This window comes from Schistosoma haematobium, chromosome 1, assembly GCF_000699445.3.
Source record: "Schistosoma haematobium chromosome 1, whole genome shotgun sequence".
Classification (NCBI taxonomy): domain Eukaryota; kingdom Metazoa; phylum Platyhelminthes; class Trematoda; order Strigeidida; family Schistosomatidae; genus Schistosoma; species Schistosoma haematobium.
The window spans coordinates 2,175,390-2,193,207 of NC_067196.1; the positions used below are offsets into that span (position 1 = coordinate 2,175,390).

The 17,818-nt window shown below is 32.4% G+C and overlaps 1 protein-coding gene across 1 annotated transcript in view; it reads right to left on the reverse strand.

Annotated features, from left to right (window-relative positions):
* Positions 1 to 17,818, reverse strand: part of SIK3_1 (SIK kinase 3) — a 95,050-nt gene that overhangs the window by 43,538 nt on the left and 33,694 nt on the right. Inside the window, exons 9-10 of the mRNA XM_051207983.1 lie at positions 8,500 to 8,599; positions 6,500 to 6,874 (exon numbers count right to left, since the gene is read on the reverse strand). Of these exons, the coding sequence (XP_051072903.1) occupies positions 6,500 to 6,874; positions 8,500 to 8,599 (475 nt within the window). The remainder of the gene's footprint in view (positions 1 to 6,499; positions 6,875 to 8,499; positions 8,600 to 17,818) is intronic.

The window sequence follows — 17,818 nt, forward strand, 5'->3', positions numbered from 1 at the left end:
GAATACAATTATGAAGTGAAATGAATTGAGAATACATGTGTCCATGTATAATAACACAATATTTATATGCTAATGAATTCAGCAATTCATCAAATACATTAGTTCAGTCAATGTTTCATTTTATTGTTATTTAGTTTAGCATTGCTAGAATTTACGTGATTTAACCAAATTATGGTTTACAAGTGAAAAAGATTATTCAAAATAAAATCATTAATTAAGATTTGAACTATTCTTCACCTTTTCAGTGAGTCAATCAGTTACAATGTAGGATCAGGCACATATGTGCATCGGTTCAAGTTGCCATACCTCGTTCAGGTGTGTTAACGCAGACCAGTGATGAAACAACAACTTGCATTTGGAAGAGGAGAAACGCATCCCAAATATTCTGGCATTGTTGCTTAGTGATACCAGAAGACTCTGTATTTTATCAGCGTCTTCACGAAACAAGACTATATCATCTGCATATTCTAAGTCGATAAGTGGATTTCGTGGTAGAAGATCAATTCCCGAGAATTCAATTGATGAGAGCGTTATTTCCATCAGTAGGTCTATGATGAAGTTAAACAAAAATGGAGAAAGTGGACAGCCTTGACGGACACCACTTGAGGTTGCAAAAGCAGATGACAGTTCGCCATAAGCTCTGACTCGACTGGTAGTGTTCGAGTAAAGAGCCTTTACAAGGTTTATGTACTTCTGAGGTACGCCTTTCAATGACAGACACTGCCACAGAATCTCACGGTGTACATAGTCAAATGCTGCTTTCAAGTCTAGAAAGAATAGATTAGTAGCGTAACTAACCTGTATATAATTAGTCTAGATTAAATACTTAAATAATGAGTTACATTAAATTTAAACGATGTACTAATATACAAATACAAACAAAATGTCACCTCCAAACGATGTAGTATCGTTTAAGATGTTGGTTATTTAGAACGTTATAACAATATTATACAGCAAACAGTAGAACTTCACTTTCGTTCAAACTGCATAAACGCTAAGATAGTGTTAAACAAAAATGTCTGGTTGCTATGGAGAAATATTGTAAACAATGAAAATACATACATATCAATTATTATGACCCAGTTACTCCTATATTGCTAAGTACTCATGGACACGACTTCATTTGACATGCCCAGAAATCGGAACACGGTTGGATGGAAGTAGGAATCACAAAAAAAACGTCTATATATTTATAATTTTTACATAAGATTCTAATGACCTCTCCAATCTCCGTTAGCGCTGATTGGTTAAGAAATAACCAATCAGTGTTTTTCAATACAGTCCTGGATGGAACAGTACTTAACCTAATCTACATCCCACTAATAGTAATACATTAAAAAAATTGAGTATCTACTTTAAATTTACAAAATGGTCCACTTTATGAACTTCTAAATACTTTTCTTTAAATGAATATATAAGATTATATACATAAATGTTGCGAAATTCTCACTGTCATCTGGGAGAATATCATGACTGCCAATGATATATGAGAATGAAGATTTTAATATCACTTATTTGCCACTTAAAAAATGTTCATCACGACTTTAAGTACGTATTGACAGTATAGTCTTAGGGACCAGAGAGCAAATTAGACACACACAAAAAAAAACAGACACATCACATTGCTGATTGATTTTGGCAAGACAATTATTGAAGGTGACTTAGTTATCTACACTGATAACATACGATGATTTTTGTGTTACAAATCGACATTGGTTATAAATACCTGTCAGGACTACGAGAATCAGTAGTTAGTAGTAGTGTTCAACTCATTGCAAAACATGAAAGCTTTCAGTTTATTCTTATTTGTAGATAATGGTAAGGATTATTTACTTCATAAATAAGATAGAGCAACTATTTTTCTATGATTCGATAGTTAACATCACGTAATGACAAAAACTGGACAAACACTGAAAACTAGGCAGTAATGAGTATGTTTATACGAATATTCGTCAAGATTAGAACGAATAGTTTGACAGTAATTGAGCGCCGAGTATAGAGAAGTTATTATATGTGAAAATTATATTTGAAATATTCTCAGCAATTTAAATAATTCCAACGTTTCGTCCAGCTAACTTATCTGGACTTCTTCAGGGTAATAATCAAAATCACAATCAGAATTATACTGTGTTAAACCAATCATATTTGGATGTTGATTTTTGTAAAGTAGGATCGAATGAGTCAGTTAACTACAATTTATGTGAAGAATTCAACTACATGGAATGAGTGTGTTGTAACGTAATATGAGACTTTTTAGCAATACATATCGTAAACGCACCAGGAAATAGCCCCAAGACTTTTATGTTTTGAGTCGAGTGTTGAAAAACAATCAAATAACATTTAATGGTCAACATAATTGATTTCAATCAATTCATAATAATGAACCATGTTTCAATGTTCTTATTGATAAATTACTGCCTCACATTTAATAAAGTGGTACTCCCTTGATGACACATTTACATTAGTATTCAAGAAATTATCTCTTACAATTAGTCACTAATGTAATACATGATTGTTATGAATGCAAGAAAGAATATCGACAACATTTAATAATATTCAGGAAAAGAAAGAGTTAGAGTTTGGGGAAGAAAAAGAAAGAAAATACTGAACAAATTATAGAATAACAATAATCATTATGTAATATATTGATAATCAATACAAATCATTAAAAAAAAAAACAAAGAAAAAACGATATAAACGTGTAAATAATTTTTTGTAATTTTCAACAAGAGAATCTAACTTATACAAAAGCTCAAACATGTGCGCACACACACGCCAGAATGAGAACAATTGCATAACAACAACAACAAAAATAATAATAATAATCAGCAAAAAAAACTTTTTTTTTGAATCAGATCAATAAAACTCATTTCCCTCGATCGTGTAGAGAGAGAGAGAGAGAGAGAGAGAGAGAGAGAGAGAGAGAGTAAACGAGTATGTACAATAAAGAGAAAAGAGTATATTTTTGTTTTTGTTACTTTTCCATAGAAATAAAATAAATTTTATCGATTAAATGTATGCAATATAGAAACAATCAAATAAATGATAATAAAAATGGATAAATTGTTTTATGTACTTGGAGAAATCGAGGTGTGTGTGTGTGAGAGAGAGTGTGAAGACCAACTGAATTACATAAGTCATTTTATACAAAAATGCATTATAAATTGATTCTAGCTATGCGAATCAGATGTTACCACAGTAAGTAGAGTGAATGTAAGATAAAAGACTATTTCAATGGAACCTCCACTATGTCCACTTTAAAATAACTTAATACAACCTTAAAACTATTGAGAAAACCAAAACAAACAAACAATTTATTCATCGCTTCCACTAACGATGATTTAGCCATATCCAGTGGAAAAAAATGGCGTATGAACCAATCGTTGGTCACCGGCTACCATGAGACTGCATCTCCTCACGATGCTCCACTGCCTTTTGGGTTAGACATTTAGGTCAAAGGCTCGGGGTGTGGCCCCCTAAGAAAACCACCTGCTTCGGTTTTGGGCACCCAGACAGTATCACAGCCCACATACAAACGTGTGACGCATATATATTTGGTGCCCTCCTGTACCAATATTTATGTGTTCAAATAAATAATATATATACATATGTTGGTATTAGTATGTTTATCTGATATATCCTCAGGATATGTCATTCACAAAGCGAATTCTGTGGTATCTCTCTAATTTAATAGCATGAGTGCAGTTTATAATTTCAAATTGCAAATCACTAAAAATCTAATCATTTAGTTGATATTAGTCAAATTTCCAAGATATCATTCCATTTCTTTCTATCTAATAAAAGATAAGCTTGTTGTTGAACAAATGAGTCTACATTTTGATTGAAATTTCAGTTTAACTCTGTTTACCTTCAACAGAGAGGTTGTTTTATTGATTCGAGTAGGATAACACCATTGAATATCAGATTTCGAATTGAAATTCAATCATACTTGAAAAATTAAAATTAGTTCAATAAGAAGATGCAATGTAAAACCTGGGCACAGGATTGTAGTCTTAAATAAAATTTTAGTATTATAACTCTCTTTAAGTCAATGAATAACTTGAGTACTTTAAAAACCGTTCTGTATTAGATTTAAATAGGAGATAATTGTTTAATGGTTAACAAACAAAATTATATGGATTCGAACCCACTCCTTCGGATTTGCTTCAGACATCTATGTAATATCACTAGACTTCATAAGTCAAACAGTAGATAAGTATACTAATGCTTGTTGGATTGATAAGTAACACATTGAAAATAGTTTTTTTTAACAGTAATAAAATTCGGAACTATTCAGCTACCACGTCATATATATATATTTGTTAATGAATTAATGTAGTTACACAATGTTGTGTTTGTCATATTATCTACGATTAAGATTCAAAGGAATTTGTGATGTAGCTGCTAGGCTGACAAGTTCGTTGCTCATGTTTGTCTTGATGACTCAGTCGAGATATATTAGCTGAAACAATTGCTCTAGGTCCTACCACCCCAGCAAATTCATGGTCCTAGGGAGAAAGAGCACTCCCAACTGTATTCGATAATATGATGGCAATAATATATGTCCCTGAGAGTAGAGGCATCTTAAACGATGATGCCTTCCAAAAGCGGGTGTGTAGAAAAAGCCGTATTTTAAATATCCACATCATAACATCCCCAACAAATTCCCGATGTAAGCCGAAACACCTTACAAATACAGAGTCTCAATCAGTTCTTTCTTGGGCTTGTACAAATCATCATTCCCTTATTTTCCTTAATAGGTTGCACGAGAAGTATCCTTGAACTATGAAGTCGATTTGTATGTGACAAGTCTCTCTCTCCCTACCAAACTCTTGAAACCACTCAAAATCATCTTATCTATGAGTGTATATTATCAAAATGATGAGATGAGATAGTAGTATAGTACGATAAAGGACTGATTACTTACTACTAGAAGACGGTTTTTAGGAATACATGCACAAATCTCTAGCACAAAATAGTGTATGCCACAAATACACATATAATAAATTAACTTTTTGATGAAACAAAACATCACACGTACTATTTAGTACTGTTTCGGCAATTAGATAGGAAAATAAACATTTATAAAACATTGTGGCTTAAAACAGATAATATAAACCTGTATTGGTGAAAAATGAGATACAATTATTTCCACACATATTTCTATTTCATGTGTAGGACGTTGTGTATCTAGTAGATTGCAGTTAAACTGTAAGTAAATTTTATTTCACAACTCACTACTACTGTGGTGTGAGTTATTTATATCCACATATGTAGTATATAACAGCAGACAGGGATAGAATGTATTTCAGTAGGAAAGAACGGAAACGGAAGGCAATTGGTATGAAAATGTAGGAACAATGAAATCTGAGACGATGGGGCGATATTTTCAAAAGGAACAATCGAGTTTAAGACAATTGATTGATATTTTGCAAATGAATTATTTACTGTATTGTTCTCAGATTTTAGTTAGATGTTCTGTAATTTTATGCTCAAATATATCCGATTATTCCCACAAGTGTTCTTGTTCACTACACTACAGTCACAACCATATAGTGTAAAAGCCACATTTTAAAAATCGATTAACCACAATAATAGGACACAAGATGAATATTAGCATGAGAGATTTGAGGAAATTGTAGTATTTTCACAGTTAATACCACGAACTGATCGTAACTAGGACACCATTGAAAATCTGGATTTCAACCGTGAAAATACAACAATTTATACTAATCCCCCATACTTATAATATTCATCTGATAACTAGTGACTAGATTCGAAATATAACTCTCGGAGTTCACGTGAAACGCCATGACGAATTCAAAACGTGTGGGGTGTGAGACAGTTATTTACCACAGGCGACGGATAAAGGCCCAAGATCATCGATTGATTTGAGTTAGAGATTAATACTGTTGGATATCAGTTCGGTAGCCTAGATGTTGAGCGTTTGCGCGTGAAACCGAAAGTTCTGAGTTTCAGTTCCGAGTGAGGAATCGTGAATGTGCACTAACAGCATACCATACTAGAACGATGGTATCCAATAGATCGATTTTAAAACATTTAGCCAGCTCAAGTGATTTATCCCCCCTTCATGAGAATCACAATGTAAAGCGATCTACAAACTTAGCCAAATTGGCCTAAATGTAGTACCGATCAAAAATTTTCGTACATTAATTTAAACCGCAGTGCAGTATTCAATTCCTCATTTTGTCATGGTGTTAAATTGACTGTTTTAATTGTATGTGCTATGATCACCATGAGTTCATTTATTCTACATCTTTTGTTATATTTGTCAAACAGATAATTACCTTTCACACAATTCTATTTCCTGCACTATCATTTACATTCCATATTTCTTGATATTCACACATTAATCAATTAACTGTTATATCACAATCTGTCTATTTCCATCATACTATAATGTGATGCACTATATATTTGATGCTCAATTGTAAAGGAATATGTAAAAATTCTGATTATATAACATTTATGAACTCACTTTTATTCTGGTATGTTAATCCATTTTGATTAGTTTTCTGTTTATTATTACTGTTATTATTCCCATTGGGATTGTCTAAAGAAGATTGACCTTTCGATGATGTAGTAGTTTCATCTTCTGTAACAGTAGCAGGAGTAGACGAGGCAGCAATTGTAATACCTTCGGAACAAGATGATTGGCGATGATGATGATTAAGTCCTATATTCCCATGTAATAATTGTGATTGATTAGATGAAAAAAGACTACCAGCTGGTAAAGTTAATCTTGTTTTTGGATCAGCTAATAATAGATAAATTGCAGTGACATTATTAAAACTTTGTTTGATTAAAGCTTCACGAACATCATCCGGTCGATAACCCATAATACGCATAATTTCTAAGTAATAATACAAATAAATATGCATATGAATATTATGAAAAAATCAATTTTCAAAAGAGTAACAATACTATTTTAGTTATACATACAGCACAATCTCAAAAATCGACTAATATATATGGATTTTGGAACTTTCAATAAGAATGTAATTAGCATTAGTTTAGACAGAATATATTTTTGTTGAAAAACTAAAAGATTAATCATTTAATGTTATTGATATTCCATACATTTTATCAATATAGTATAGAAACTATTCGAAATTTGTAGAATTTACACACACACACACACACCGAGAGAGAGATCCACAAAAAAACATGAAAGGTCACTAGTGATTAGATAATTTCCAGAAATTTAGTGACAAGATGTAAGTATTTGTTATAACTGTGACGACAGATTAGAGGGTAGCGAATTATTGATCGGACCAAAGACGCACAAACACGTAGAACGACCTAGGGTTCTGTTTGGTCTCGCTTCCCTGTCTTTGGTCCGATCAATAATTCGCTACCCTTAATCAGCAGCAAATATTTTTCAGTTATAGCAGTATTGAAGTCCAAATTTGTTGAATATGTTATTTATTTTATTTGAACACATAGATATTGGTACAATGAGGCACCGAACAAAGATGCGCCACATTTGGTCATTCGATTTGTGTGAAGGATGGGATACTGTCCGAGCACCCAAACTTAAGCAGGTGGTTTTCTTAGGGGGCCTTCAACTTAAAGATCTGATCTACAAGGTAGTAGAGCAACGTCAGGAGGTGCTGTCCCATGATATCCGGTGACCAATAATTAGTTCATACGCCATTAGTTCCTTCATGATACTAGAGCCCATTTGCACCACTGGTTTAGAGTCACGGTTTTCCAACTTTCCTAGGTGAACATTCCATATCTACTAAGCCGTTGTCAATTCCGTAAACAACACCCTTGCCATGAGAAGGCAGTGAATAGGACCTTCCTAGTAGAGGCTATATACATGTGGCCGTGTGAGGCATTTTTCGAGAGAGAGCGGACTCTCTCCACCATACCAAGGCATTTGGGGGGCTGTTCAATGTTTAACAGTTACTTATCAATAATAGCATTGATTGAAATTAGATAATGTAGACCAATGAAGGCTGATTAAGTGGTCTAATTGTTAAGTTCATAATTCAAGACCTGGAGGTCTTGTGTTATATTCCAAGTAAAGTTTTGGATTTGAATTGCAAAAAAGTCCCACACTAGATCGAAAGGTAAGCTACAACAAACAACAACACATCCAATACACTACACTACATAAAATTGGTTGAAAAATGTTGTTTATTGCGATTAATAAACACAGATGGATATCCTTGATAAATAGTATAATTTTGTAGTATTAAAGCTCATAGTAAACACTTTCAGATTTGAGATAAAAAAAAATACAAAGCACTCTCTTTATTGTGTTAATCTTTCGTTCATAAAGTCTCTATGCATAGATGTATTGAAATAGCGATCACTGATGACAAAATCAATTTTGTACCGCAGATTATTTCTCCCCCACTCTCTATCTACCTATTAGAGAAAAAAAACATTATATGAATAAACATCTAGTTAGAAAAAAAGGTGGAGAATCTACAATCCTCTTCCCATGTATTAAATGTAAAGATTTACCTAATCTCTCTGTATCATTATAATCCGGAGGTGGTTCAGTATATGGTTTTAAAATATTATCTTCATAACCAATATTTAACCATTTATCAGACATGACATTCTATAAACAAATTGCAAAAAGAAAAAAAAACAATTTAGAATACATTCAAACTGAAATGATGAAAAGTGTTGACAGGAAAATGAGAAAAACCAGAATATCTCATTGTGTATGTGTGTGTGGTATCATTTCTTTCTAGAAACAGATTATATTACAACGATAGATAGTGGCTAGCAGTAGAATTCGAGATGCGCGTTTCATTCTATTTGGAGCTCGTCAGCTGGATGTACCTGCATTACAGATATGATGTTCATGGTGTTTGAAGCGAATAATACTGAGTTCGAATTCGAGTTTGAGAGTGTACATTAACTTTGAGATGCAGGAACATCCAGCTGACGACTCCCAAATAAAAAGAAACGCGCGTTCCGGATTCTACTGCTAGCCACTATCCATCTTAGCATATAATACTTGTGAATTAAGGCTATATCGAGCCAATGTGCACAGTATGCAGATATGCCAATAACAGACTGATCAATTGCAGTCCTAAACATCAATAGGAAGATTTCAATAAACAATACTGAAGTGACTGTTATAACGCAGTAAATATCAAGAAAGCTGTAAATCATGGAACCAATTAATGGATTATTATCATAGATATTTTTATTATATAATTAGTATGTAACTGAACTACAAAATTTCTGTATCCCCCTTCAGTGAGAGCTTTCTTTGGATCTTTTAATTATTGTTATACATTTTATTATTTCATAATGATCGCTAACTTATTACGCAATAATATCAACATTCTATACATCCACTAATGGAAAAATGGAATAATAGAGGCCAGCTAAAACTAAACTAACCGGTATTACACTAATCGACTTAAATAGATATATAAAAGCATTAAAGACTATCGTTTCCAGTGAGAGAAAAAATTCGACAATAACATCAAGTTAAAAACATTGATTTCATCTGGGATCAATTAAAAATTTAGTAGAATAAGTCCTTCTTAGTTGAAACACTATGGATCTCAATTATCAGGTCACAGTTTCATATAGTTTAATTTTAAACAGCCATATATAGAATTGATAGCATTCAAACGAATAATAAATCATAAAGCTAAGTACTTTGAGTATATATATATTTACCACAAACCCAGTAAATCAGTTATTGATTATTCTAAAACGGTTATATCAGAAGAGATCGATAATATAACAGAGGGGAAATGAAACATTTACACTAATAATAATTCAATAATGAACAAATCACTTTTTTTAAAATTTAATTATATAACAAAATAAAATTCCAACTGAAAACTCTGTAGGCATAGCAACAAAATAGAATGAAAAAGATTCGTATTATTATTATTATTATTATTATTATTATTATTATTATTATTATTATTTCAGATGCCAATCAACTAACTGAATATAAATATGTGCGCACATAATTGGGATATGAAGAAGAGGACAAACAAACGAGAAAAATGAAGCGAAAAAACAAACAAACAAACAGTAAAATCGATATATTTTTTCACAGATCTAATAAATGAAAAGAAACAATTAATCAATCATTTATAAATCAAGACGATGATATAAGCAAAAGAATCTATGTACCTATTTATCTATCTATCTATCTATCTATCTATCTATCTATCTATCTATCTATCTATCTATCTATCTATCTATCTATCTATCTATCTATCTATCTATCTATCTATCTATCTATCTATCTATCTATCTATCTATCTATCTATCTATCTATCTATCTATCTATCTATCTATCTATCTATCTATCTATCTATCTATCTATCTATCTATCTATCTATCTATCTATCTATCTATCTATCTATCTATCTATCTATCTATCTATCTATCTATCTATCTATCTATCTATCTATCTATCTATCTATCTATCTATCTATCTATCTATCTATCTATCTATCTATCTATCTATCTATCTATCTATCTATCTATCTATCTATCTATCTATCTATCTATCTATCTATCTATCTATCTATCTATCTATCTATCTATCTATCTATCTATCTATCTATCTATCTATCTATCTATCTATCTATCTATCTATCTATCTATCTATCTATCTATCTATCTATCTATCTATCTATCTATCTATCTATCTATCTATCTATCTATCTATCTATCTATCTATCTATCTATCTATCTATCTATCTATCTATCTATCTATCTATCTATCTATCTATCTATCTATCTATCTATCTATCTATCTATCTATCTATCTATCTATCTATCTATCTATCTATCTATCTATCTATCTATCTATCTATCTATCTATCTATCTATCTATCTATCTATCTATCTATCTATCTATCTATCTATCTATCTATCTATCTATCTATCTATCTATCTATCTATCTATCTATCTATCTATCTATCTATCTATCTATCTATCTATCTATCTATCTATTCATATATATATGCATTAATGATCAACTCTACACTATAAGAAAATTAAAATATGTCTAATAAATATGTTATAAGAAATGATAAACAACTTGTTTACACAACTATTTATACCCTTGTTTGGATTGAAATTATACAATAAACATTTTCACGCCATGATTATTATTATTATTATTATTATTATTATTATTATTACTGTATTAAATGATAGTTGTGGAACATACCAATAGTGTTTTTAGTTATATTTATTCCAGTGGATGCAGGTAATAGTAGTATCTAAGATGCACGTTACATGTTGATTAGTACTTGTCACCTAGATGCAATAATCATCCCAATATTAATGTTCATTCATAAAAAAAACTCGAGTTGAACACCTATTGTTTCAAATGCTAACACTTTATCTATTAAGGTAGTGAGTTTAAATAACAACTAATTTATTCATGAAATATGAAGGTAGGTAATGATTAAAATCTCAGTATGATTATCAAGAAGGACTAAGTGAATGATCGAGATTCAACTGTTAGCCTTATATCGAATGTGGTAAATAACTTGTGACATATAAATACATTCAGTAGATAATTTTAAAATGAGTGTATAACACCACAAAATGATCATTTGTAGTCCTGAATAGAAACGATAAGAAATCTTAGACAACCAAAATTATGAATTATGATGTATATGTGTCTCTCTATGGAATAGGATGAAATATACACCTATCCTATCTAAACAATCATATGTAAATGAAAAAATTGAGACCGGAAAAAAAAGTAATTTTAATAGTTGAGATGATGAGTCAAGTGAAGCTAGACAGTTATAAAAACCCTAATGTACTGGATGGCCGTTACGTCCTATTGTGGGACTTCTCAGCATTATGCATCCACGATTAGTCTAGTGCTTCGAGGTTTTCCATGGTGATCTATCTTCACTCGACTCATGAACTCAACTATTGAAATTACTATAAAATATCCACAAAACCCCCTTTTCATCCGAAAGGAAAAATGCTCAAAATACAAAAAAAAGAAAATTTAGTTATGTTTATCAATAAATGTTACGTAACAATTTATAAGAACTGTTAACAAAGGGAAAAGCAAGATTCTCAGATACAACACAGCATGCAACAGTCAAATCACACTTGACAGAGATTTGGAAGATGTAAAAGCCTTTACATATCTGGGCAGCATTGTTGATGATCACGGTGGATCTGATGCAGATGTGAAGGAGCGGGTCGGAAAAGCAAGAGCAACATATTTACCAATGAAGAACATTTGGGACTCAAAACAATAATCAACCAACACCAAGATCAGAAACCTGGAGAACTATGAAAGCCATCATCCAGAAGATACAAGTGTTTATTAACAGCTGTATACGCAAAATACTTTGGATCCGTTGGCAAGACACTATCAGCAACAACTTAATGTGAGAGATAACAAACCAGATTTCAGCGGAGGAGGAAATCAGGAAGAAACGCTAGAAGTGGATAGGACACACATTGAAAAAATCACCCAACTGCGTCACAACGCAAGCTCTCGCTTGAAATCCTCATGGCCAAAGGAGAAGAAGAAACCCAAAAAACACATTAAATCGAGAAATGGAGACAGATATGAGGAAAATCGACAAAAATTGGATAGAACTAGAAAGGAAGGCCTAGGACAGATTGGGTTGGAGAATGCTGGTCGGCAGCCTATGCTCCATTGGGAGTGACAGGCGTAAGCAAATAAGATGATGTACTTCTATGGAATCATTGTCCGTACACTAAATGACAAATATAATCAAGGAATATAATTAATCATTCTATTCTAGTAGTTTAACAAAACATAGGAATGAATACTGATGATCATACAAAATATATAACTCAGAAGTCCAAAACATTTGGATTACTGAATTAGAATCAATTGACATGAAACAATTAGAATTCAAATACTAATCTTTTAATATGACGGGGATCTTCAAACAATCAGAATTCCAGTCAATAAAAATATTCATTTATTATTTATTTTAACACATAGATATTGAAAGAAGGAGGCACCAAATATATATGCGCCACACAAATCTAATTCGATATGTGTGAGGGCTGTGATACTGCCCGGAAGCCCAAACCGAAGCAGGTGGTTTTCTTAGGAGGCCACACTCCAAGCCTTCAACCTGAAGGTCTGATCCACAAGGCAGTGTGGCATCGTGAGGAGATGCAGTCCCATGGAAGCCAGTGACCAACAATCGGTTCACATGCCATTTGTTCTCGCAGGATACTGGAACCCATGTGCAACATTGGTTTGGGATTCGGTTAAAGCGCCGTACATTCGCTTTTCGTCCTTTCATTTTCGTAAACAGCACCTTCGCCACGAGAAGGCAGTGAGTGAGTAGGACTTCCCTGGCAGAGGCTATATACGCGTGGCCCTGTGAGAGCATTTCGAGAGGGAGAGTGGACTTTCCCCACTCTCGGCCGTACCAGGGCATTTGGGGGCAGTCAATAAATAACATTAATATGGTGACCAAGTACTTAATTGATTAAAGTAAGAATTACATAATGATATGTAATCAAATCTTGAGAAAGAGTGCTTACATAATTTAACTAATTAGTTACATTAGCTCAGTTATAGATAATTAATTGTATGATATTGTAAATATGTTCTCATATAATTAAAGTTATTAATGAATTGATGTTAGAATTTTATACAAATATCTGTGCTAATGTGGTATGGTAACTCGAACTGATGTACGTACGTACGTACGAAGTTCTACGTTGTTACTGATTGACTGACTGAAATCGAACTGTTAACAAATCATATCAAAAAATAGTGTATTGAAATATCAGTTTTATTTATAATGGATGTCGAATAAATCCTCATTTAGTGGTGATCGTCGAGGTTCTTACTTACGTCATCTAACTGACAAAATTTCAGTGGTAATTACCAATTCAGCTTATTACTGTACAGACATAACAGATATCAACAGTCTGTTGTATAAATTACAACTTCTCATGAATTCTTCAAAGGATTCCTTGTTATTGAAGACTGTACTCAAACAATTTCATTCAATAAGATTAATCAGATTTTATAACGACAACAACAACAAAATCATTAGTCGAGATACGACAATAAAAGCAACTTGGAATACAGTTAATAACATTATGAACAGAGATAACAAAAAAGAAATAAGAATAAAAACAAGGAACTATTCATCGATGAAATATATTCAATATTTAAAGGAATAAACACTTTTGAACTGAATTTTAAGCAATACATTTTGTGCACAAAAGATATGGATACTATTCTGCTACTAATGACTGAAAAGAGGCAAAAACAAGACTCAAATCTGTAACTTGGATTGAAATTGGAATGTTTTAGATTATTAATTTACTGCTTTGCAACCCTATCATCGGTATAATTGATGATCGATTGGTTCCAGATTCACTTGTTCACTAATTTTGATTTGAAATGTTGAGTTATATTCGTGGTTCTAGCATACACATTAATCTTAAGGCTAAGATCATATATATAACCCACTCAGAAATTTAGGATACCAAATTAAAAATTGTATCAATATTATAATTAACCATCTTATTCAAGATTAATTTGAACTATATGATAACTGTATATATGTAATCATGATAAGAAGTTTGTAAATCAATACAATACTGAATATTGAAAAATGTAAACAAAGACGACACTGCAATAAATAGCAGGATCTGGAAGTTCAATATGTTATGACTCTTAGCTTATTTGGTATTTGTTTGATATTTAAAACGAAACGTATTTAAGGTCAACTACATGTAGAACAGGATTGTCAACACAAAATTAGTATGCCACTAGAGTACGAGATTCAAATTGATACAGTAGGTGGTCAAATATACATCAAAGCTTAGTCTGATTAGTGTTTTTTAGCAATATTTTTCTTCTACGGGATGGGGTTGTCGACCCTATTTCCCAACCCTCCTCTTTTAGCCGAGCTTGGTACCGGCAGTAACTCTAGAAGGGCTACAGACGGAGTTATGCATCACATGCACATCAATAATAATTATTATTACTAATGACTTTATTCAATATTCTATTTTTGGTACAATATAGAATTCTCAACACAAAATATTTCAACAAGTTCCCTTTTCTTATTTCATGATTGAACCTGATGATGAATATTGAATAATCGCTAGTTAGATGATAACAGTTCGAGAATCGATATCTGAATAATGTTCAATCTTTTCAACGAATATTGCCAGTCAACATGATATCTCTGAATGTACTTTTTTGTAACTTGTACAACTAAAAGTTGTAAACTTTCCATAAATGCGTCTATAAATAGGTTATGTAATACATAAAAATAATAATGTGTTAAAACAAACTAAGAAACAGATAACTTATTGAAATATCTAGATGATAGGAATAAATAGCCCAGATATTCAAACAGATTGTCAAAGTGTATGCAAATTGAATTAATTAGATGGATTATGACTATTTTGGACAATGGAAAATCGTCTAGACAATGTTAATAATAATAATAATAATAATAATAATAATAATAATAATAATAATAATAATAATAATAATAGTCAATTAATAAATGACACGGTATGACTACTTAGCAATAGATTATTACATGGAATATAATTCACTAGGCAGAGGATATTTTAGGGGGGGGGAGGAATGAAATATTTTTAGAGAAGATCGATCAGTTTAAACAAGTACACAACAACCAAGAAGATAAGAAACAATTTATTGTGAATAATTGAAAAAAAAAGGAAGATAATAAGTTGTTTTTATTAGGAGAAAAAAAGTAGGTAGGTAGGTAGGTGGGCGGAAGGAAACAGACAAATGATTATGATGTTTAATTCTAATCAACTAGCCGATAAATAAATGTAGGTTAGCTTGTAGTGACATATTTCTATCGATAACGACAATCAATTATAGACAAAAAGAAGACCATTCTGACTGGAAATATATAAACATAAATGTTTTCTTTGAAAAGAAATGAGGCTAATTCCTAGAGTAGAAGATTATTATTGAAGAAGAATTTCAATATGAAGGATGATTTCATCCTTATGCAAGATCATATATCGACTATATATGTGTATGTATCTATGTGTGTGTATATATATGATTATTGGCAATTTATTAGTTGCCAAAAGATCATTCAACAGTATGAATGAGAGACTTGAAAAAAAAAAGTGATTCAATCTATCACAAAATGAGTAAGCATATGATTTCTATAATAGCTAACTAGTTTGTTTATTTTTGGTAAAACTTCCTTTAATCTAAGTATGAAAACAAATAACTATAACATATAAAATAATGATTTGGCAATAACTCATCGTTGAATCGTAAACCAAAACCATGTCTTAGGAGTTTTAGATAGCTGGTTGAACCTTATCAATCGAGTGTCAATATAGTTAATAATCTAGACGAATCTAAATTGTATACACTAGTCAAAGGGAAGTCCAATTTGACTTAGGTTTTATGACAGTTAGTATTCGAATGGTGGGGATTATGAGTCGGTTGAAGCTGGACGATCGTTTCACCCTATTGTGGGACTACTCAGCAGTGCGCATCCACGATCTCGTCTCGCGAAATTAAAACACAGGACCTATCAGCCTCGAGCGCGACCGCTTAACCACCAGAACACTGAGTCGGCATCCAACGGCGTTAATGTATAATTTCAACTAATCTACGAAATCGCGCCACCATCCGCTATTGTCTTCAGTGAGTTACTCTCTCACAACAGATACGGTTGAACTTCACTGGTCACTGCTTTTTACTACAACTCCAGGAAATACCTCTTGAAGCCAATCACTAGTGAGAAGTTTTTGTGGATATCATAGTAATTTCAATGGTTGAGATCATGAGTCAACTGAGTATTCCACCAGAAAAGTGTACTCATAATGTTGAACAAACTTATTCTCCCTCCAACAAGAGATAAGTTGCAGCTGTAGAACTGGTTGACACAAATCAGAATCATCCAAGAAGTGTCAGTTCGCTATAGATTGCACGTAAAACTTGGTGATGTATAATCAACTAACACAAACTTACACTCAAGAGTTTCCATGCAGCTCCTTCTATTTACTAAACAAAGTATAAACATCTATGATTAGTAGTCTCAAATTTAAATGACAATGATGCATAAAATCAAAAGCAAAATTCGTTCTGTTTTAAATCGGAACAGAGTACAAACTAGAATGAAACTATTCTATATGAACTCAGTCGGTCAGTAACAACGTAGAACTTCGTACGTACGTACATCAGTTCGAGTTGCCACACCACATTAGCACAGAGATGCAGTTGTCGATTCAAATCCCATAGTTGTAGAGGTAGTAAAAGTATAAGCAGTAATCGGGAATATTAGGGTTTGGAGATGTTATTCAAGGAGTATAGTCCAGTGAAATAAATTTGGAAAGAGGAAAAAAAGGGACATGAAGAATTCAGAAGATTAGAATTTGGGAGAACACAAAGAGTGGATGCACCTGCGCCCACCATTGCGAACGATTTTGAGCCATGTCATTCAGGGTCTCTAACCATCGGTTGCTATCATCTCGCGGTCCCCAACCAGGTAGTCTACACCTACCGACATGACTCAGTCCACTTGTCAGTGACTTCATGGATTTGTGCAATGTTTTGGTCTGGCCGCCTCTAGCTTTCTTTCAATCTACTCCTATACAACAAAACATAGCACATCGAGGCAGTCGGTCGTTGGGAATGCATAACACATGTCCCAGCTATCTCAACTCATGAAGTTTCACTACTTCATCAATTGATTTGTCATCCTTACCTAGTACCCGTTTCCTAACAACTATGTTACTTACTCGATGGTCCCAGGATATACGAGCAATGTTTCGAAGACACCTATGATCGAAAAC